Source organism: Plectropomus leopardus, chromosome 15, assembly GCF_026936395.1.
Source record: "Plectropomus leopardus strain MGB_pleo_1.0 chromosome 15, ASM2693639v1, whole genome shotgun sequence".
NCBI classification, from domain to species: Eukaryota; Metazoa; Chordata; class Actinopteri; order Perciformes; family Serranidae; genus Plectropomus; species Plectropomus leopardus.
This window is the reverse complement of record NC_142190.1, coordinates 20,778,743-20,802,461: the sequence shown is the minus strand read 5'-3', so window position 1 is coordinate 20,802,461 and position 23,719 is coordinate 20,778,743. Positions and strand designations below refer to the sequence as shown.

The 23,719-nt window shown below is 39.6% G+C and overlaps 1 protein-coding gene across 3 annotated transcripts; it reads left to right on the top strand.

The window, feature by feature from the left end:
* The first annotated feature begins 847 nt into the window (after positions 1 to 847).
* On the top strand, positions 848 to 23,631 carry LOC121952137 (periostin-like). Of its 3 annotated transcripts, XM_042498646.2 has the most exons (23): positions 848 to 1,098; positions 1,842 to 1,940; positions 7,352 to 7,416; positions 7,530 to 7,687; positions 7,788 to 7,952; positions 8,051 to 8,197; positions 8,358 to 8,499; positions 10,521 to 10,733; positions 10,848 to 10,982; positions 11,189 to 11,337; positions 11,765 to 11,901; positions 13,178 to 13,308; positions 13,493 to 13,623; positions 15,368 to 15,470; positions 15,561 to 15,628; positions 15,722 to 15,767; positions 15,853 to 15,888; positions 18,987 to 19,289; positions 19,411 to 19,437; positions 22,256 to 22,300; positions 22,534 to 22,620; positions 22,711 to 22,746; positions 23,036 to 23,631. In XM_042498646.2, the coding sequence occupies exons 1-23, from the start codon at positions 980 to 982 to the stop codon at positions 23,089 to 23,091; spliced, it is 2,598 nt and encodes an 865-aa protein (XP_042354580.1). In that variant the 5' UTR covers positions 848 to 979; the 3' UTR covers positions 23,092 to 23,631. The 3 variants fall into 3 exon arrangements, with proteins under 3 accessions (XP_042354580.1, XP_042354582.1, XP_042354583.1); XM_042498648.2 differs by lacking the exon at positions 15,853 to 15,888; XM_042498649.2 differs by lacking the exon at positions 22,256 to 22,300.
* Positions 23,632 to 23,719: the final 88 nt, after the last annotated feature.

The window sequence follows — 23,719 nt, the reverse complement described above, 5'->3', positions numbered from 1 at the left end:
ATGTAGACAGCTGCAGGGAAAAGTTGGGACCAGGAAGGAGTTGAGCTGATGAACGACGAACATGACAGCAGGGAGGATGAAGAGGGAAAAGAGGAGCCGGAGCGCAAACGGGAGTCCAGGGGAGGAAAGGCTGGTGGAAATGATGAATCCACATTGTGAAAGTAATGAGGTGGAGAGTGGTGTCCCGGGGGATGGATGATAAAAATATAGTTAGGCTTCTGTCAAGCAAAGTGTAAACCTATCATCTAGGGACATTTATCACTATGGGTCTTTGAGTTTGATTTACAGCCTTGTTTTGTAGCTTATTAAAAACACTTCAGTCAGTTGAATTCACACATTTTGATGCCAAATGTCCCAAGGACACATATTAGTGGTGTGCTTACTGCCTGCATGTGTGAAATAGAGTGACTTTTAAGTTGATTTTTTTCCTTTTTCAGCATCTTTTAACCTTGCCAAGGACTTCAAATGTGTTCCCCTGTCAAAATTGCCTCTAAATATTAAATGCATGGGTCAAAATTTGCATTGCATAGTAGTCTAATATACTTTTAAAAGACTATCCACAGTTGGTAGATAAGGCTGTCATAACACAGTGCAGAGTGATGTAAAGTTTGAGTTGCAGGGTGTCCTCGGTGCTCTGGGATGTGATGGTGGTAAAGAAATTCATGTGCAACAAAGTGAGAGAGGAAGGGGGGGGCAATAAGCTCATGCTCGAGTCAGAGCAGGAGGGAGGATTTTTGGCTAAAGAGAAGGGTGTGTGCGGGTGAGAACAGGACGTAATGGTATGGAAAAGACAGTCAGTGGGTGGGTACGGGTGTGTGTCTGTATAAAAGCTCCCTCTCTCACTCGTACTCCCATATCTCCTGTGTATTTTTTAGGGGGGTGTGGGTGTGTGTGTGTGCGCGTGTGTTTCTTAATAAGACAAGAGGAGTGTGTGTGTTTGTACCCTTGCAGCATACAGAGGACTGATAACTCCCTCAGGATGCATCAGCTGCTCGTGGTGACCTCAGTGCTTGTGGCACTCTGCTCTTTAGGGAGCGTGGATTCTTCGGCTTATGACAAGATAGTCACCCACAGTCGCATACGGGCCAGGAAGGAAGGGTAAGGAGATGGGACAAGAAGAAGGGAGGGCAGAAGGGAGGGGTAAGAAGACAGTGTGAATGGAGAGATAAATAACATGTCAAACTTAACAGTCCTGCAGCTTTTCTTTTAAATTTTATTTTAGCAGATTACTTGTGATTTTAACTCCTCTGATCAACTTGTTTGCAGATGTAAGAACATTAATTGCACATTTAGTAAGAAGATGACAGATATGCATTCATAAAGGAGTGATGTGCATGTCAGGTTTTATGTTTGTGACATGTTTTAAGGTGGTATTTAATCACAAAATGCACTCAATGGTGATTTGAGAAACAGGTCAGCCACATTGATGAAAATATTGATTTAAGCCATAATGGAAAGTTCAATATCATCTCTCACTTTCATCCACTGTAAAAAAAAAAATGTGCTCAGTTTGCCTTTGAAATTGATTTAGAGTTGGAAATTTAAATTAAAGGAAGTTATGATTTAAAATTTCTTTTTGAATTCATGTTTATTAAGAAGATAAGACAAAATAAGGATTCAAAGGATAAACTTTAAATGACAGTTTCTTCAGTGAAAATATTCGTGATAGTGATAAGAAGCACTGTATAAAAGCCTTAGCATTAATAAATAAAATTGTACTCATTCAGTCATTGTTCCTCCTTCACCTTACCTCCTCCACCCCCTCTCACATCATGCCTCACCTTCTCACTTTTTTTGTCTCTCCCTCACCATCCTCCTCCTCCCCCTCCCCTCTCTTACAGACCCAATATGTGCGCTCTGCAGCAGGTCGAGGGGACAAAAAAGAAGTACTTCAGCACATGTAGGAACTGGTACAAAGGCTCAATCTGTGGCAAGAAGACGTAAGTTTTTACAAAAACAATAAATTACTGAAATTTATACAATTTTTAAATCTTTTTTTTATTAGTATTATTATTGATTGCACAGAACCCAAATGACCTCACCCAAAGTGCAAAACACTCCCAGTTTCCACATACCCTACGCATACGTAGACAAGAGTATTTTAGAATTTTTCAACATGTCAGGTAAACATTAAATACTTGACCTCCAAAACGTCTCAGTACATGCTCACCTTACCAACTGTTACCTGGCACCCTCTTAATTATGGTTTTAACAGCCGAGGTCAGATTTGTTTCCTGGACCCTCGGGCTCTTTTCGTCTTAACACGTAGTGGTCTCACTTTCTTCACTAAACCTTCACACCATAGGTGATCATAATTGATTTTTTCGATTAAAAGCTTTTTAAAGATGTATTTAAAGGTTTTTTGTTTAAAACATGGAAATAGTGCAGACCAAATCAGCAGCACATAATTCATGGAGCTCCAGCTCAACATGCACACAAATGTTTTCCCTTTACAACTGGATTTCACACTCAGTGTCCAACAAATAGAAGCTTGTACAGGGCAACTATCTGTCTTTGTCCTCATCCACCCCTCTCCTGCGCTCATGTCTGGGCATGCTTTGTAGCCTGCGTGCAGGGGGCTCACTCTGTTTTGTGCGTTTTGACAGTGTAAACTCTGCTCAACGGTGATTGACAGCAGAGTTAATGACTTCCCCTCTGACGTGTTTCAGGTGTTCTGGAAAAAATTCAGCTATGTGCTTATGTTTTTAGTGTTTGTGTGTGCAGTCGGGTGAAACAGAGGATGTAATGTAGCTCCAGTTTCCCCAGCTTTTGGTTCGTGGCCTGGAAGTGTGTGCTTGATTTCTGCTATGTGTGTGTGTTTTTAACTCTTAGTTTTGAAATTCAGTTATTTGTTATTCTGAGGCAAATGACTCTTCTTTATTAATGTTCTGCCCCAAAGAGAAGAGAGTTAGCCACTTTTGAATTAAAAATGTCATGTATTTTATTGAGAGGAAATTTAGGATGCCTGCAAAAAAGTTGAGCACGTTCAGATTTTCAGATTTTTGAACTTTTGCAAGACATTTATATCAGAGAGCATATTGTTGATAGATTTTAGTCTATGTAATATTTTATTTATAGTGACATAATCTGTGGAATTAGTAGATATCAGAGTAAAACATATTAAAATATGAAAAATAGCCACTGTGTTGATGGAGTGTAAGGCTCGGCTGGAGCTGTACACACACATGCCCATACAAGGACACACATGCACACATACACAAAAACACACACTTTCTTTTAGTCATGCAATCAGCTGTAACACCTGCTGCAGTGTAGGGATAAGCCTGGAAATAAGGTGATGAGAGAGGGAATGGATAAAAGAAGGACTGGGTCCAGAAGTGAGTCAATTTTTCCCTACACGGTGCAGTGATAGCCTCCACTGAAATAATGATACATGGAACCACCCAGCAATGACAAAACACAAAAAAGAAAGAGGAAAAAGAAAAAGATTACATAACACAAGAGTGCATAATAGGAGGAAATTAGTGTTTACCAAACATGTTTCATTGATTTTATCTGTTCTTTGTATTAGGTTCTTAAAACAAGTTAAAAGAAATGTATTAAGTTCAAACAAAATGGACTAAGGTTACGTATAAAAAGTAAGTAAGTCAAAAGATGTGATAAAAAATTTTACTTTAACGTTAAGTATTTTTATTTTATTTTTAAATTGTAACCTTCATTAACCAGGAAGATTCAAAATCACTTTTACATTGGAGTCCTGGCCAAAACAGCGGCAAAATAAGTTTCTCATCAAAGAACAAACTTAAAACAAAACAGCAAAAAAGTCAAAAATAAATCAGGAATTAAAAAGTCTGCCTTTGGAAACAACTCTAACCATAGTTACTGTTATATTTTTGTTTATTTTATTACCTTAAGTCACCAAACTAATTCATTCATTTATCATTTAAGATGTATATATCGGCAGGAATAATTCCACATTGTTATTTTGGACTTACAGAATTAAGTTGTATTATTGTATTATTATTAGGGCTACACAACCAATAAACAAGTAAAAGTAAATTTAAAGAAAAAAACAAACATTAATTAATGGCAATTTCACTGTTTTTTGTTTCAGAAAATTGATAGCAGAGAAACACATATCATTTGTAGGACAATATTAACTATTACAACATAAATACATTAAATATACAGCACTTTGTGTATTCTAAGTGTTTAAATTTTCCATTGACAAGCAAATAAAAAAGAAAATAATACATCTTAAACAGACTAAAAAAACCAAAGCAGAAATCCTCTTTGGCTGTGTGTCTGTGGTCACAGTGAGACATTGTTCAGCAGCAGCGGAGGAAATCCAGCCAGCTGTGAATATGTCTCAGTTGGATTTGGTGTTGATGAGAGATTAGTAAGGGGTAGTTTGAGTTTACAGTCCGGCTGTTTGGACAATCCAGTGTATATTGCAAGCTGCTGGTGTGCGAACAAGCTGGTGTTTAAACAAGTCTTGAGGGTGCAGCATTTGATGTAATACCTGCACTAAACCTCTTAGAAACCACTTTTGCAAAGAAAAAAATACATTGGTGTGAATTCAACCTGCACTTTGTTCTTCTAATTCTCTACTCTGGAGTTAAATGATACCATGGGGATTTCTTAATGCCTTCATTTCCACAAAGGGCTCTTGAGATGCGTTGCTGGAGGTTCAGGTGGAAGCGATTTTCTTCAAAGTGATAAAGTGCTGAAGGTGACGACGCAACATGCAGGGAGCAGAGGACAAGTGTTTAATTTCTGGTTGAAGTATAATAATGTTGGAGAAGGCGGTGAAGTCTACTCCCATGTATTTATATAAAAAAAGAAAACATTGGCACAGGATTCAGGAAGCCGCTGGCACTGAAGGAAAAAAAGCCAACTTGATGAGGACACAGGAGACACTGTTGATTAGTAATTACATAACAGGAAAAAACTGTAATGTTTGTATCTGATGCCAGACAACCCCACCTCTTGTTCCTGTGAGGGTACAGTATGTGTGTGTGTGTGTGTGTGTGTGTGTATTCATGCCCCCGTGTTTGCACATCTGCTCATCTGGAGGCCACATTGAGCTGGTTCGTGCAGTGACACTGCCAGAGGCCTGGTTTGCAGTGCGCTGGCTGGTTCTGTCTCTGCTCCGTGCTGCATCCATTATCCTGTCAGACCGCAGCCGGGGAGCGATGACTTCATGCCTTCCTGACAGCCAGCTGTGCGTGGACATTTATGTATTTTACATAATAACAATCAGTGTCAGCGCATAGAATTATTGGAATATAAGCGACACGGCTGTGTGCACAAAATAGCAAAATTCACAATGCTAAATGTCATTGCATGCATTTCCATAATCACACAAAAGTGGATTAGAGGGGTTTGCCAAAACATGTGAGTCATGTTGGGGAGTAGAGGGGAGAAAGTGAGTGATGTTGCTTTGCTGTTTGTGTATGTTTTTAGTGGTTATGAAGGGCGTGATTTGCTCTTGCACAGTATATCACTACTGGTCATTTCTGAAAGGAGAGCAAACAGTAACTTCTTTGGACATGAATGAAAGAGAAAGCAAAAAGTTCATATAGAAACATGGTATTTTGGTGAAAAAACAGAAAGCAGGAAACCTTAAAACTCTGCCCCAAACCTCTTTAGCAAATACACGGGAAACTCAAACTGGAAACCAAAAGTCCTTTGAGTTAAACCCTAATTAAAGTTATTCCAGCGTTAAAGAACTTCATGGCTTTTTTCTCTGGAGAATCATTGTGAGGCGTCCAATGTTGACTCACAGCTAGTTTGTTTGTGTCTTGGAAGATGTGTGTTAGTTTGGGATAATTTCCAATCTAATGTCTGAATACTGGATCACCATATAAAGTTCATTTTCAGTAAAAACCTAATGTATTCCTCCATTAAACCTAAATTGACAGAATGCTCACTTGTGGCTTACACTGTCAGTCATCTCTCACCTTATTCCGTCATTCATAACATTGCAATAAAGTGCAACTTGAATTACTGTAAAAAATGATTTCGGAGCAGGGGTCAGCTGCACAGCTCGATCGTGTTTGCAGGTCCTCTCAGCTTCCTGCCAGACAGGATGTTTCTACTTCTTTGCGCTCTGTTTTCACAAATGTTCATAAGCTGCTCTTTCCGCCCCAAAATGTGAATCAATCACAAGAAGTCAACTGTGTATCTTGCTTTTCTTGGAGACATCCTCTGGAATTAGATTAATGGCCAAGAGAGAGTGCAGGGGGGCAGCAGATGCCCCTGTCTGGTTTTCATGTTAACATAGAGTACAGTAGATTAATATAAAATATAAACTGCGTGCAAAGCTCGGATTTTCTCAGGAATGTGGTAGCTATGAGTTCCCCTTACATTTCTGAGACTATGCTTTTGCATGAAATGACTGCATGAAATATTGGAAATGACGCTGGCTGGCTCTCTTGAAGCGAGTGTCCCGAGCTATTCTTTGTGTCTGAGTCCAGTCCAGCTTTTTCAACTCTGTGATTGGCCTGCTGGGAGCTGTGCAAACTCTCTTCCAGTTTCCCGTGGAAGTGTTAAATGAACCACTTTCATGTTAATGGTGTTTTTCTTGTCTTTTTTTTCTAATCTCCTTGACTTGCTTCATTTTTGGATGTTTTCTCACACCGTCTTGTTTTTTTAATGTGCTTTGCCCAATTATGGATTTATTTAGTGAGTAAGATTGGCTCTTTGTGCAGCCGTGCTCTCCTGTCTCAAATGTCCTCAACCTTCTCAAACCAAGCGCTCGTCATTCTCTCCTATTATGGCTTGAGGGTTTTGTTTTCTTCCACTCGGATGTCAAATCTGCTTTGTTGATCTGGCAAGCTTCCTTATTTTTCTTAACTTGCATTACATTCACATTGCATCTTGCTTGCATTAATTCTTTTTTTTATACTGTCAGGTATAAGTCGCACATTAGCCATAGTAGCAAGAAAAGAAGAAAACTTTGCAAAACGACTATTGCTTTTTCTTACAGTTTCAGGTCATTTGCCAAGCTCTTTGTGAATTTGTTACATTCCAGCTTTTACCTGGTACTCAACTTCTGGGGATCATCATTGCAAATTTTGAAACTATTCCAGATACTTGACATTTATGACATCTCGCTTGCATATATGTTAACCTCTGTGGTCAGACTGTCCCAGTTTAAGAAGTGCTGGACTGCTGCTGGCTGACATTACATGAGAGCAAGTCTGACTCAGAAAAATCATTAATTTTAAATGTCCTTGTGTAAGAAAATAACTAATAATTATTGATGTCGATGCATAATTAACTTTGGATAACTATTTCTTAATGTATGGTATTTTTGGGGCACCTGACTATTTTTCTTTTGTCTTACCAGTCTATAATATTTGTCCTTTTTTTTCTTTTCTGGAAGCCAAGTCCTATATGAATGCTGTCCTGGGTACATTACGCTGGAGGGCATGAGAGGATGCCCTGCAGGTAGGTGGCTTTCACCACAGCCCCTTTCTGGTCTTCTTTTCTGCTCAAAATGTCAAATTGTTCATACTATAGACCAGTCTAATTCTGAACTATTTCTCTGCTCTCTCCCTCAGTGGCTCCCATTGACCATGTCTATGGTACCCTGGGGCTTGTAAAGGCTACGACCACACAGCAATACGCTGACATGTCCAAGCTGAGAGCGGAAATTGAAGGCAAAGGCTCCTTCACCATGTTTGCACCTAGCAATGAAGCCTGGGAAATGCTGGACTCTGTAAGTAAACTTGAGGTTTTCAAACTTTTTTGGGGAGTACAAATAAATACAATCATTACTGACACATACTGCTTTTTAACTAATGTTGTGATTTCCCCAGACTGTACGATCTGCACTGATAGGCAACGTGAACATCGAGCTGTACAACGCTCTTCACTACCACATGGTAAACCGCCGCCTTCTCACCAAAGACTTAAAGAACGATATGACCGTCCTTTCCATGTACAATGACCTGGGGCTCTACATCAACCACTACTCAAATGGGGTAAGTTTTTGCCTCGTGTCGTTATGAACGAGATCGTATCATTTGACTTCTGGCCCCAATTATGGTCTTGACTTAAATGACATCCCCTTTCTCTGTAGATTGTGACAGTGAACTGTGCCAGGATCATTTATGGTAATCAGGTGGCCACAAATGGTGTGGTGCATGTCATTGATCGGGTCATCAGCAGTGTGGGCAACAACATCAAGGAAGTCCTGGATGTCAGCGATGACCTCTCCACCTTCAGAGTATGTAAAATTAACAGCCCTCAAAGCTGAAAAGACAACATTTCATTTTACTAATGTGCTTGAGATGGGAAGTGTACACACTGATTTACTAAAAACTGTATTCATTGGAAAATTCCAGACTGACAGCATCATGTTTTAACCACATTGTCTTGTTATCTAGGCTGCTGCGTTGGCTGCTGATATGATGGACATGCTGGATCAGCCTGGCCACTACACGCTGTTTGCTCCCACCGATGAGGCCTTTGACAAATTGAGCCCAGGCTACCTTGAGCGCGTAATGGGAGACAAGGATGTTATTAAAGGTACATGTGATACACTAATGATGATATGATTGTGATTGTTTGATATTGGTGTGCAGAGGTTAAGAACACTTAGCCATGCTGTAGCCAGTGTAGGCTGGACAGAAGGTTGGTCCACCACTTTGGTGCAGATGGAAAAATAATTGTTGAATCGATTACTATGAAATTCAGTGCAGACTTGCCTGGTCCCAAGAGGATGAATCCTGTGACTTTTGTGCTCCTCTAGCACTAGCAGGTCAAAGTTTTCAGGTCAAAGTTTTCACTTATGTGGTCAAAAAAATAAATATCAAACACTTTTGTACAGTAATTGTTGGTTCCCAGATGATTTTGTCTAATGAGTTTGGGGATACCCTTTTGCCAACGTGAGCTTTGTTTTTATTGAAATATCTCAACAACAGTCTAATAGATTGCCATTAAATTTCATGCAGACATTTATGTTTTCTTTAGGATGAATTGTTATCACTTTTGAGATTACCTGACTTTCATTTAGCCCAGTCATCACATTAAAATATAAATTTATCCAATAGTTTACATGGATGTTTAATAATAACTACATACTCTCATAAAACATACGCTAGAAGCTTTCAACTTGAGTGTGTGGCCCTTGCAAATGGGCAGATTGTTTGCTGGCCCCATCTGCAAATCCCTGCAATGCTCATTTCATTGCATTTACATCATGATAATGTCACATAGATTTTAAATCACTTTTCTTGGCTTGAGGAGAGTTTTACAAATACAAAACCTCCTTGGATCAAAAATTCATAATAGAAAGATCACAGTTGACCTTGTGTGCAGTTCCAGGTGTCCCCACAACTGTTTTACAGATGTCTCTCCCCTTGGGGAAAATGCTTTTTGGGTTGCATAAGAATTTTCTACTGCAATAACGGGAACGGCCTCTGGGAAAAATCCCAGAAAGGCTAAGCTGCTTTCCTGAAGGCCTGATGCTTTCATTAATGGCTTAATACTTGAAAAATCAACAATATTCCCCTCAACCTCAGCTTACTTTGTGTTTAGTGCTAAATAACTAATAATAGCATACTGACGTGCTAAATTACGATGGCGATCATGGTAAACATTAAACCTACTTAGCATCACCATGTTAGGATTGTCATTGTAAACATGTTAACCTGCTTACATTAGCATTTAGCTCAAAGCTCCGAAGTGCAGCATCACACAGCTGCTAGCATGGCTGCAGACTCATACTGGTTGATGTTTTGATCATTTGACATCTAACCTTTATTTGACCTGGAGTGCGCTTAAATGATGTTAATGTCAAATTAAACCTAAACTACTGGACCCAATTTCTAAACCTATGATGCAAATTCCTGCCAAGTCTAAACTTAGATACCCATCAAATTCTCCGAGGTAAAGGAGTAAACATAGACTCACAAACCACACAATGATTGCGGGAAACTCATGTCTCCAGAGTGGCAGCTTATCTGCTTGTTTGCTGAGTCACTGGCATGCCAGGAACGTCTGTAGCTTGAAGCCAGTTTGCAGTGTCTTCACTGACTGGCTCCCTCTGGGGACAAAATATAACCTCAGATAAATTCTCAGACACTTGGCAAACAGGCTTTGCTGACCAACCATGTCAGAACAGCCTCCAAAGTAAAGACGATATGGAGCCTTGTGCCCTGTTTCTACAAGGGAAGGTTTGGGCCGAGGGGTTATTTGGCCTGCAGTATGACACTGATTGCATTTGAATTTGTGTGGGTTTGGAAGGCTTTTTTCATGTTGTGCTTTTGCAGGCCAGTTTTGCTCTCTTAGTTTGACTGCTGGACTCAGTCAGAGGTGTAATCCAATCTAAATGTTAAGAGAAGTAGCCAAATATTTCCAGAAGAGGTGAAAGGATATGTGTGTCCGCGTGCATACGAGGAATGACCGTAACTGTAAACCTTGCATTGCATCAACACATTACAAAAATAGCTAAGGACAACTCACAAAGGCAAGAAAGTGTGCAATCTGAGCAGCAACCTTTTCTGTTTCTCACCCTATCGCTCTCACGCTTTGATCCATCTACGCAGCCCTGGTGAAGTACCACCTGCTGAAGAGCGTCCAGTGTTCTGAAGCAATCATGGCAGGGTCGGTGTATGAGACCGCAGAGGGCAACACCATAGAGATCGGCTGTGATGGTGACAGTTTGACAGTCAATGGAATCAAGATGGTCCTGAAGAAGGACATTGTCACCACCAATGGTGTCATCCACCTTATCGACCAGGTGCTTGTCCCTGACTCAGGTAAAACGCATCTTTAGTGCAACTTCTCCCTAAATACTAACATTTGCTCAAATTGTTGTAATCACCATCATTTTTGTAATCACCATCATGCCATTTTCATTTTTTTCATATCAGCCAAGGATGGGCTTGAGCTAATGGGAGAGTCCATGAGCATGTTTAACGACTTGGTTTCTGAACTGGGCTTAGCCGCTGCTTTGGGTCCGAAGACAGAGTACACACTCCTCACTCCTGTCAACACTGCCTTTACAAGTGAGTTGATCTCCAATAAAGTCTTATGGTGAGCAGAGCGGCATATTAATTTACAGAACTGACCTTGAATAAGAATGTAAAACAAAAATAACACCTCATACAGATAAAACATAACTAATTTTGATGATTTATCAGGACTGGCATCTGCTATTATTATAATAGTCATCTTGAATCTTTCTTTTCTGTCTTTTCTCTGTTCCTGTCAGACGAGTTGATCAATACTGAGGAGAGCCTGCTAAGATACATTGTGGAAAACCACATCTTGAAGCTGAAAATTACACTGAGTGAGCTCTACAATGGACAGATGCTGGAAACACTGGCTGGCAAACTGCTCCGAGTCTTCATTTACCGCACTGTGAGAACTATGTGTGGGTGTGGGTGTGTGAGAGAGTCAAACAGAGTCAGGAGGGAATAGATAAATAAGAAGTGATGGAAAGACAATGAAGAGCATCGGCTTCCTTATTGGAAATCTGAAAGCCATTATCGGGCCCCTTTTCAAGTGTTAACATGATTTTGCTGTCTCTCAACTGTAAGCAAATGCAATAAAACAGCTAATTAGTCCAGCTCTTGGCAGAGGAAGTGTGTCTCTGCTCAAGTGGTTCAGATATCAGAAACAGCTGGGTTTGATTTTCTTACAGAGACTTTTGCATTCTTCTTTTTGATTAATTGCAATCAAACCAGACAGTGTGACTGTCCTCCTCCCCCCAGCTCAATAGTTACCAGATTTGTACAGTGACTTCCAGACCTATAACACTGCTCTTTGGATGTTCTGTCTTTGTTAGGCTGTGTGCATAGAAAATGCATGTATGCTGCGTGGCAGTAAAGAGGGAAGCCATAGTGCCCTCCATGTTATGAGGTCCATCATCAAACCGGCAGAGAAAACAATCTATGAACTCCTGATTGCTGACGGACGGTTCAAGTAAGTATCTTATTTTATGAGTTGTTTGCTGTACTTGTTTTTAAATGAATTATTAATCAGCTTGGATGTAATCATTGTTTGTTTTTTGTTTTAAAATATTTGTGACCCAAGAATAAATGTTGGCATTGTATGTTTCAGCAAATCAGATACATTGCATTGTTTTGATACTATGCAGCGGATACATTGAAATTTTACATTTCAACAATGCTGTGGTTAAGGTGAGGTTGGGTTTAGGCACAAAAACCCTTGGTTATGTTGAGTAAAAGATCATGTTTGCTTTTAAATAACCAGTTTTGGTGCACAATCACAGCTGGAAAGGCCATTGATGTGTTGGTTAAAAAACAACCACTTTTTGCAGCACTATCCTGGCAGCAAATAAAGTGATGGCTCAGTAAAAAATAATTGCTTTATGTGTCACAATTCTTGATAGAAGCACAGCAATGACTTGCTAAAAAAATGGTTTTGTTGTTTGTTGGTCTTGCACAGTGGTCTGCAGCATGGCAGGTATTTCACCTAGGTGTCACGCCATCCACAAAACCCCTCCACTTCCTGATAAGAAAGTCAGCTCATAAGCTACTTAACTTTATGATGTGTATAAAAAATACAGATGTAACATATTTGTGGTTTACAGAAATGTACAATCCCAACATTTTCTTTTGGCAACTGGGCTGTTGTCCTGACAATAAAAGAAACAGATGTTAGTGGCAATGCATTACCATACACCTTCCACATTTTGTGGCCTTGTGACAGATATTGGCACCAGTGGAGGCTGGCGATGAATAACTGAGGGGGCAGATGTGTGAATCAGTGGGACCACACAAGTCTCACACAAATTCCTACCCAAACTCCATCCTATCATATTCCCAAAACCATAATCCTCCTGTCTGAAATGGGCAACGCCAACACACCACTGGTTTTAGGTCCAAATGGGACATATGATCTGGTCTCCTCACTGTGCAGAACTCATTGTGCAATTATAGCCAGAAAGTTGATGTCCTAACTGGCTTGAGTTTTGACAGCCTGAAATAAAGTAGTTAACCATAATGAAAAACTGACATTGACAGAGCTGGCTAAAAATGTCTACTTTTTATTTCTTCATTCTGCCTGTGTGGATTGTAAAATGTAATCAACATTATCTTTTCCATAAACCCACAGGTGTAAAAAATCAACCAGAACATACTATTAAGTTTAGGCTTAACTTCACACCTACAGTTCTGGCTGTCTGTTGATTGTGTGAATTTCTTCTTTTCTTTCTTTTATTTTTGAATAAACATAGGATTTTCCTGTCACTGATGGAGACAGCAGATCTGACTGATCTGCTTAAGCAAGAAGGCTCCTACACCATCTTTGCACCAACAGACGAAGCCTTTGATGGTCTCACTAAAGAGGACCTTGCACTGCTCAAGAGTGAGTACTGCGCTGAAATGAACACATCCTTTGATGCGTCTCCCCTTTGAAGATCAGGCATTGCTGTCAAAGTAGTTAGTTCTGATTAAGGTTATGTGATGCCGGGATGATGAGAGAAACATTAAGAATGCTAGCCCTCCTGCAAGGTATATAAATCATGTTTCCCTTTGGTTGTCATTGACAGGTGATCTGAATGCTTTGAGGGTCATTCTGCTGTACCACTTCAGTAACGGCATCTTCATCAATGGAGGATTAGAGGGAGGAGTTACCAATCTGCTCAAAACCCTCCAGGGCAACAACCTGCAAGTTATGGCTGTATGTACATTCAGCCAACATTTTAGTGTGTATTTGTGTCCTCCGAATCAATGATATAGGGCTGATTTTCTGAATCTGTCACTGAACAATCAAACAGGGATAAATCCTTTGTAGGAAAAACATTTCTGCACCAACAGTTGCATCAGAATGTCAAATTCAACACATCAAGAATGTGTTTAGTAAGATGTGCAGCTGTGGGAGTGAAGGAATAACGAGACGACGAGACTGAGTCAAGACAAAGATAAGATGATTATTTTTGGGGGAGTTTTCCCTTATTTGACAGGCCAGTTTTTAGAGTGAAAGGGGGAGAGAGCAGATGACATGCAGCAAAGGTCATGGCATTAGAGGGGTTGCATGAAGGGGTTGGAATCAAACCCACAGCTGCTGCGGCAAAAACTCAGCCTTTGTATATGGGACATCTGCCCTACCACGTGATCTGGTGATCTCTACCTAATGATTCTTATTTTCAGATGATTAGAAACTAATGAAAACATAGTTCTGAATATTTTGTAGCATTTCTAAAAATCAGTTCCCCCAAAACTTGCACACTAAACCATTTAACACATAGACTGTAAAATAAATAAATAAATAAATAAATAAAAATGGACCAGAGTTTGGCATTTTGGCCAGCGCCATCATAGATTTTTGAAACCAGAAGTGACCAAATTTGGACGAGTGGATGGAGCTCTGTAGGAGTGAGGGGTTGGTCTGACTCATACTGTGGTGATGCAGCAGACAGACTGTAGACCACTTTAAGCTATAATAAAATGTATATGGATGAATCATATAAAAATTAATCCCTCATACAGTTGTCACGAAGGGGGAAAACTGTTTTTTGTACCAGGCCGTAAATATGTTTATTTCCGCGGCATCCTAACATGGGACCTATGGGGGTTGACTCACATTTTGAGCCAGCCTCAAGTGGCCATTCGATGAAATGCAGTTTTGGGCACTTTTGCATTGGCTTCATTTTTCAGCCTCAGTGGTTGCTGCTTGCTTAAACCCAATCTTTCCCCACATTCTCATTTAGACATTAGCATCAAAGAGCCAAAGCTAATCTATTACTTCAAAGCTGGATATTTTCTGGAGTAAGGCCAGACGTAATAAAATCTGGCTTCCTGTCATTTCCATCAACGCCCACTCTTGGTATTCCCCCACCACACACCTGCCATTCTTCTCTGTCTGCATCGCTCTTCCTCATCAGTCTTAATGTTGGCTTTATCGTCATTTCACCCATTACCTCAACTCTGCCCTGCCTCTTTCTCCTATCGTGCTGATCAGGTTATCAGTCAAGGTCTCATATCAGGCCTACAGGACTTCCTTAATGGACACAGGAAAGCTTGTTTGAGATAATTCACCAAAAAGAGGGGGCAGTGATTCATTGAAGCATGCAGTTCGGTTTTTAAAAAGTGGACTGATGTGGCTTAACTCTTTGGGTTAAAGAGGAGGCAGATGAGATGGGAACAGTATCCCTTACTAACTGACTCAGCATGTCCACATTCAGTCAGCTCCACTTTAAATTGCAGGAAATTGATCACGAATGGAATTCCCAGATCTTACTTTTAACAATGGAGCAGACTGCCTGGGATTCCCATTAAATCTCACCTGACCTCAAAATCTCTCTTGTCAAACCATTTCGAAAAAAGTCTCAGTATGGTAATTATTTGACAAAAGTTGACGTAGCTTACAAAAAAGGAATGTTACTCCTGGAAAATAAACACTGATTTTTCTATTTTCTTTCCAGGTTAACAACTCTATTCATGTCAACTCTGTGAATGTGCCAGACAGTGACCTGATGGCAACAAATGGTGTGATCCACGTGGTAAAGAACGTTCTCTATCCTGCAGGTGAGAAAAGCAGACATTATTATACATTCATGAATGCACACTCTGCATTAGGATGCATTATTTTCATCTGATGATGGATATTACTTACAGACCTTCCTGTGGGCCGCCAGGACCTCCTGGTCCTCCTGAAGAAGCTGATTAAGTACATCCAGATAAAGGTAGAAGAAGAGAACATACACATATGTCTAGATATGCATTCATCAATATTTTGTGCTTCTTATACCTTGCATTCTCTTATGCCTTTTCTTTAGTTTGAATCTGGATATACCTATGCTGAGATCCCACTCACCTTCATCAGTAAGTTTCTTTCCCACCATTGTCACTGCATGTGTGAATATTTTTGCATCCGCAGCAACTAAAAACTGCTTTTGCTGCTTCTCAGAGAGGATCATCACAACTACACGTTACATTGAAACAGGTAAGGCCATTATTACTAACCACATGATTAACCCTTTGAAACCTGTAAAGTTACAAAAAAAATACCCAAAATTTAGCAAAAGAAAAAAGGTTAAAAACACTAACAAAAAGAGGTAAAAACAAAACAAAAATAAAACACACACACACACACACATAGTTAATTAATTGTATATATTAGTTAGTAATAAAATATAGTTTTATTTTATTTTAATATATATTTAATATCATTAACTTCTAGTAATTTTCCTCTCTCTCCTTTTTGAAGCAAATTTTCAGGTTATTTTATTGTCACTTTTTCCTATCTTATTGCAACTTTTGGTACATCTCTTGCCAAGTTGCTAATTTCCTTTTTAGTCATGTTGTCTAGATAAACAGACAACCAAAAAAACAATTTGCTCACATTTCAAAGGTTGAAATTCATATGAAAGGTGTCTGAATTCAGCAGAAAAAAACTGATGTTGTTCAAGGTTTCAAAGGGTTCAAGTAAAGATTTTTAATCCATCATGGTCATACCATATACTAATTATCATCAGGGATGCATATAAAAGGCATGACTGTCTTTGGCACCAGTTCATGTCCTTTGTTCAAAAATGACCATCCACTGTTAAAGTGAAATCCGACCTGCAGCCGTCTGCATAATACATGCATGTCATCGCTCCATTCAGGCCTCTGCATGCTTCTCTTCTTTGTTCCTCTGATTATCCACTCTCGCTGTTGCTTAAGTCCACTTGGACTTCTTGGCATATTTAATCAACTCCTTTAGGGATGAGGTAATTAGGCTGTCAGAGCATTACAGGGTCAGAGACCAGACGACTCTTGGACGACATTCATTCAATTGGACTGAGTCCAGTGCACTATTACACAGATGGGAGCTCGCCTCCATGTATAGGGTAACATAGAAGAGATGAAGTCCGATTCTTTAAGGGTATTTAGACACATTACATGGACTACAGAGTTTAAAGTCCAGACCTGTGGGAGATTACGGAAATACTATTGATATACTGCACAATAAGAGTTTAGATTAAAGTAGCCCATTTCAGTTTTAAGAAGTTATAGTTTTGATCTACAGGACTGAGGAGAAATAAAACCTGTATATCATCGATAAACTACACAAATGGTTGTAGTTGTAAGATAATGCAGACAACATACTCTCACTTTTACACACACACACACACACATACACACAATGATAATTTATTATCTTTGCCGTTTTGATAATTGTTGGAATCATCTATTATAGGCAGCATCATGTGTCCTTGCTGTAGTATATTGAAAACTCACAAGGCAAGGCAGCCTCAGTTTTAAGCATTAGTTACATAAATCTCTTCATTACTTTGTTAGAAAGACAGACATGAGTCTGGCTCGGATTACCAGAGTAGGGCACACATCAAGGGACCTCAGGCCAAAGATTAGAGAGCCTCTGATACACACACATCGGTCCGCTTTAATCTCTTTATCGTTCACACAAATACTGTCACATTAAAAACCACCTATCACTCAGGCAGAAACTACAAAAGACGAGGAAAAATGTTTCCAGCCGAGGTTTCTGTTGAAACCGTTTCAAATGAGCAGTTTTAGGGTTTTACAGAGATATCTGGTCACTGATGGGAATTCACTGACTGCAGAAAAACATGTTAAAGGATTATCTAACATGTCACTCTATATCTTCTCCTCTTGTAGGATTTCCAGAACAGTAGAAAAGATTCTTTAAATAGAGAAACTTGTAAATGTTGCTGTCCAGTAGGCTATTTGTTCATTTTTAACAGAAGGGGACTTTGCCACTCAGTGCCATTTCACTGGAGTTGTACGTTTTATGGTTAAGTGTAACAAGTGAATTCACTGAATGATATAAAATATTTGATTTTATTTTCCTTTAGTTTATATTTGAGTAGGTATGTTTGTTCCAAAGATGCTCTTGGCTTTGTCTCATAGTGGGGCTTCACATTGCCAATTTTAGTAACTGCCATGCTCTTGGAACATGTGAAGCAACATATCATGATTCAATGATTCATATGATATCTCATGAAAATGCACATACAACAGTTTGTATGATATTTAATGAATTAGAGCCCTACCAGTGATGTTATGTACTGAACATAAAGTTACATACTTAATGTAAAGTACCGTGGTTTGGCTACTTTGGTTAGGTTTAGGAAAAGAAGCATGGCTGGGCCTCATTAGATTTAAGCAAGGAGAGTCTGATTTAGGACTAGGGTTATAGGATTGGGCTGGGTGGAGGGGTTGATGGGGTTAGGTGTGGACATACCTTAAAATAACTCTATGTCTAAGAACACCAGTTTTCAGGGGGAAAGTACTATGTTTTGTGACCTTTCCATCATCCCAACATGCCTGCCCTCTCCCTTAGGTTCCTTTCATGACTTTGCTTTCAGGATACTTGGGTTATACACAGATAACTGGTTAATAAATACGTGGATTATACATGAATTGTGGTGCATCACTTTTTGTAGGTATATGTACATTCAGTGCATGAAACAGCCTGTATAAGACATATTTATATATTTGAACTATTTGAACTCAACTGCATGGGAAGAATGAACATATACAATGTAAAATTACTTTGCTTTAACTCTCTTATCCGCCTGTTGTCTCCCATTTCATCTCTCCCTTATGTGTGCCTCACTCACACGAGTCACAAAGCTCAAACCAATGGGTGACATCATTGTAGCTATATCCATTATTTATACAGTTTTTAGCTCCATCAAAATGTAATAATTCTCAATCATTCATTGGTTATAGGTCTGGTTCCAGATAGGATGGTGTCTGGGTCCAGACTCCGGGAATGGAGAGGGATGGCAGGTTAACAAGGGGGATGCATTTTGGTAATTTTGCTAACAAGGGTGATGGCGTCACCCTCGTCCACTGGACCATGGAACACAGCAGCAGGAGATATTAAAGTCTATCTTTTTTTCAGTGATGTAATCTAATATTTCACACATATCAGCCTTTATTTATTCTGCATGCTTTGATAACTTCAAGCACTGTCCCTCCAGGGTCCTTCTTTGCTCATAATAGAGAGAATGAGGGGGTGTTTATAATGTCTATTATTCTTTAGGGTAAACTCATGTTGCCTCTCCACAGACCCTGGAGTAACAAAGGTGACTAGAGTCTTTGAGGCTGAACCCCCTAAAACCAAGGTTACCAGGGTCATCGAGACAGGAGAGCCTTCAATCACCAAAGTAACCAGGGTCATTGAACAGCCTACCATTACCAAGGTTACAAGAGTCATCGAGACAGAGCCAATCGTCACCAAGGTGGTCGTCGAAGGGGAGCCAGTGATCACCAAGGTAACCAGGGTCATCGGGGGAGAACCTACCATCACAACAGTAAGCAGGGTCGTTGAAGGAAAGCCTACTATTACCAAGGTTACAAGAGTTATTGAGGGTGAGTTTCTGAACGTCTAAGAATGTTTAAATTCATATTTTAAGTGCAAATGATAAGTTAGATGATCGTATCTGGACAAAGGTTTGGACTTAAATTTTTTGGCATGTTTCATTTAACACAGGTGGCGATCGTGGTGTGGATGGAACAGGTCAGTTTCTCTAAACGTTTAATCTTTTCAAGAGCACGGTAGTATTTAGAAGAACTTTCATGCATCTTCTAACCGCTCTTTTAACAAATGCATCTGCGGTCCTGTTGACCACAGTTAACTGAGCATCATCATCTAATGTGAAGTTATTTTCACATTACATTTCATGTTTCCTTAGTAATCATTGATTAAGTCATCAGACGCATCATTTTCATGGTGTACACCATTATAGCTTTAAGTGCTTTGCAAAATGTTTAATGTATTTGGAAATCAAAACCATTTTTCAAATTTAAGAATGTTAGACTGTAAAAGCTACATTGCCCATGTTTAACAAACATTTATTTTCAGTCACAAGCATAGTGATTTTGTTGTTTCCGCTACCAATGGTGGTTTCCAGCTATTTGTTTATCTTTGAGGCGAGCGGTTTGGCTTACCAATGGTGGTTCAAAGTCAAACCAAAAACCCATGTGGTTTTTGTCCTGCTCTGCTTTGGCTGGCTAAGTGTTAAGAGCCAAAGTTTCTGTTGCTGCCTGAGCCTGTCTTTTGAGTTTCTTAACATCTTGCATTCAGTATTGGCTCCTAACGCTAAGCATCTACTCTACATCTGACCTCATGGAAACCCCACAGAGAATCTGTGTACAGTATTGGCTACTGGACCTATATGGCCCTGATCAGACATTGCAAATTTAATCCTTTGAAACTTTGGCAAATTGGCTTGATTCTTTTATTTTATTTTATTGGGAAAAGGCAATGAGCAACAAAAGAAGAAATGATCTAAAGAAAGTACAAATCAGTAAAAAGGACAAGAAAATTGCCTGGGGAAAAAAAATGAAGAAAAAAGAAAAATAATGGCCTGAAAAAAAGAGCTTAACACATACATACAATAATTCTGTTAGATCATTTTAAATATGTAATAATCAAAATTATCTATAAATCTAATTTTTTCCTGGATTTTTCTTTTTTTCCCTGAGACATTTACCCCTAGCTTTTTAAAAATAATTTCTTAAATCTACTAATTTCTTGTTATTTGTGGAACATTTCTTACCAAGTTTTTAATTGCCTTTTTTCCATGCAATGAAAGAAATCGTACCATTTTGTTCAGGATTCAAAGGTTTGAATACTTGTACAAGGTGTCTGAAACTAGCACAAGAAAAGTGATGTCGCTCCAGGTTTCAAAGGGTTAATCAGCCAGGGGGCAGCTTTATGTAGTTATTTTCAATGATGGTGAGGCATTTTGCTCGCTGCTTTTGCATTACTCGGCACCCTGCATTTTTCTGCTCTGTGCGCCTCGCATTTTTGCAGGAGCGACCTTGAAACCTTGAGATGACAACTCTTCAAAACAGAGCGGAGAGCATGTAACGTCTTGATATTTTTTTTTTGACACTGTCCAATTGTATGAATTGAGAGATGGGCCTTCTGTGGTGGCAATGACAACAAACCAATGGAGGCTGTTGGTGGATACATGTGTGACCTAACCAACCATAGTTAACCATGATCTGAACAGAAAACAGCAATGCAGAGTAAAAAGGATGTTAGCCAACAGCTTGTCAGTTGCTCAACATTAAACCACAACTTAAGCAGTTAAAGCTACAAATCTGTAAGATGTCTTGCAGCTTGCTGAGTAGCGCATTAAAAGTGAGCTAATGTTACCTTACAAAAACCATGAACTGGACGCAACGTAAGATTCTTAATACAGTTTGAACTGCCTTTGTTTCATGCGCATGCAAAAGTTGGGCATCGCATTAGTTCAAAATGAGAACAGGCAACAGCCACCACAAGTTGGTGCCCTTTCTGATTAGGACCAGCCTTAACAAAAAAGACTTTGTGGTTTGCCTTGCACTTTGCAACCTGCAAAACATGCTCTGTTTGATCATGGCCTATCCATTTATCCAGCTATAAATTAAGGCTCAAAGTTAGGAGTGCCCTGAGCAATCATGCAAAAATCATCCTGAAGTCAGAATATGGTTACACTGCTTAATTTTTACCTTGGACAGTCCTGCCTGCTTATATATTCATTACAGTTGGACATGAAGTAGGCCAGTGCCAGTGAATGTTAATAGCTGGAGCAGTTATACCGCTTCCTGGCTGCTGTAATGTTTAGGGGATAAAATCATCAAATCATTTGCAGTAAAATGCTGCAATAATGGACGTTTTACACAGAGAACACTTTGGTGAACGCTTACTTCCTAAGAATTGCACAGTATGTTAAGGCAAGCTTTAGAGAGCCACCATTCAAACCATCACAAACTCATTCAGGTTTATGACGTTTGCATCGGCTCAGTAAAAATCCTACAGAAGAAATTAGGTGGATTTTGAGAGTCCAGCTTCTATTTTGGCTCACATCACTACATGAAGATAAAGCCAAATTCTTCTACTGCCCATGGTGCACCATGATTTGGATGTCTGTCCATCTCATCCATCCTATTACTCACTCTCTGTCTAATACAGCTGTGATGTGTATGTGTGAGTAGTGTGCAAATTATAATGCGCCATTTTCGGCTGCCCAGCTCAGTCCGTTGGGCCTTTGATTTGTGTGGGTGCAGGTGAGCTTTTAAGCTGTACAACTGCTTTACTGGTGTCTTGCAGCTTAGTTTGCAGGCTAAGATAAATAATTTGCACACCTGCACACCTGTACTTCTCACCCTGTGAGTGTGTGTATATGTTCATCAATACTGCACAACTGTGCTTGACTTTGTGTTGGCGGTGGCGGAGGAGGTGTTTTACGGGGTGTATGTACCTGTCAGTCTGTCCGTCTGTCAGTCAGTACAGTTGCTAAGTCGTTAAATGACTTTCAACACCCTTCTCCGCTGCCGGTCTGAAGGTGGAGCCAGATACACCACGGCGAACGAGCCTGTTATCATTGAGGGTAGGGTCTCCTTACATAAACTCTTCACACCAAACAGGTTTCTTTCAAATGTTTGTGTCCTGTCCTTGAAATAATCATGTTTACCTGCATTCATTCATGTGCAAGATAAGTGGTTACTTCAAGGTAGGAAATGAGAATGTGATGCATTTTAAAAACTGATTTAACTCTATGTTTGAAATTGTATGTGAGAGACAAATTGTTCTGGATCTAATGGTTTTGTTTTGAACATTCAGGGCCAGACTTCTCTAAGATCACCACCATCCATGGCAACCCAAATCTGATTGATGAGGAATCGGAGAGAATTACCAAAATCATTAAAGGTGAGCGCTCATTACTGCAGATCTGCACAGATTACATGCGTGTGTTTGCCAGAATGCAGTGATTGACTGCGTCGTCTCTTCGTTTTACAGAGGGAGGTAAATTCGCTGCTGCCAGGAAAGCTCCAGGTAAGAGCATAGTTAGCGGATGACACATCCATCAACACCGATGTTGGATCGGACTGAAAAGAGTTTGCCAAAAAACACATTATCATAAGCTGGAAAATATGCATAGCAGAAGTCAGCTCTCTAACCGCAAATTGCCATTGTTGGATTTTCCTTTTACTCCTTTCAATTTTTTTTCCTTTCCATTATCTACCTTTGAGTCCTTCCACCTATTCTTCACTTGTCTCTTTCCAACTCGACTTGTTTTTTTTGTCTTTGTATTCTAATCGGTCCATTAACTAATCTTTTACAGCTGGAATGAGGAGGAGAACAAGGCTGGTCAGGCGTCACCACAGACCAAGGCAGTGAATCCAACAGAGAGAAAACACCTTCGGGCTCACCGCAGAGACTGAATGCATCTCCAGAGCTCCTGGTCGAGTGCTGGAGGATTGAAAAACTGTGGATGAATAGGGAGAGATGACATCGATCTAGCTATTTCTTTGCCCAAACCACCTGTAAGAATGATTGTTTACTATTCCATCTGGACCATACTGTATGTGATAGGCATGATGTGTAATAGCAATGACATTAGAATACCCTTTATGTAAGTAATGTAAGTGTGCAAGGGAATTGTGGACTTATGCTGTGGGGTAGATGGTGTGTAAAGTGAGATGTATTCTACCACAGAGAGATTTTTTTAAAAGGTTTGCTTTTTTTTTTTTTTAATTATGTCACTTTATAAACGGATGGCTTGGGAAGATTTTTGTATGCTTTTTATGGTGCTCGCATTCTGTACAATGGATGCATTTCAAAGAATACGACAATTGAAAAGTGTTTTGCTACCATTAGATGCTGTACTGAACCTCTGTAAATTATCACATGGTGATTAAAAAATACAAATAATTTTTATACAGTTTTCAGTCATTTTTCCAACTTCCATGACTGTTTTTATTTCCCAAAACCAGGCCTCACATTCATATATTTTTTTTTACTTAAA

What these genes read in the sequence shown, in the direction of transcription:
- LOC121952137 (XM_042498646.2), top strand. Translation starts at nt 980, where the DNA reads ATGCATCAGCTGCTCGTGGTGACCTCAGTGCTTGTGGCACTCTGCTCT. An exon ending in GAACGTTCTCTATCCTGCAG is followed by an intron (nt 15,471 to 15,560) that starts GTGAGAAAAGCA and finishes TATTACTTACAG; the next exon opens with ACCTTCCTGTGGGCCGCCAG. An exon ending in CGAGCCTGTTATCATTGAGG is followed by an intron (nt 22,301 to 22,533) that starts GTAGGGTCTCCT and finishes TTGAACATTCAG; the next exon opens with GGCCAGACTTCTCTAAGATC.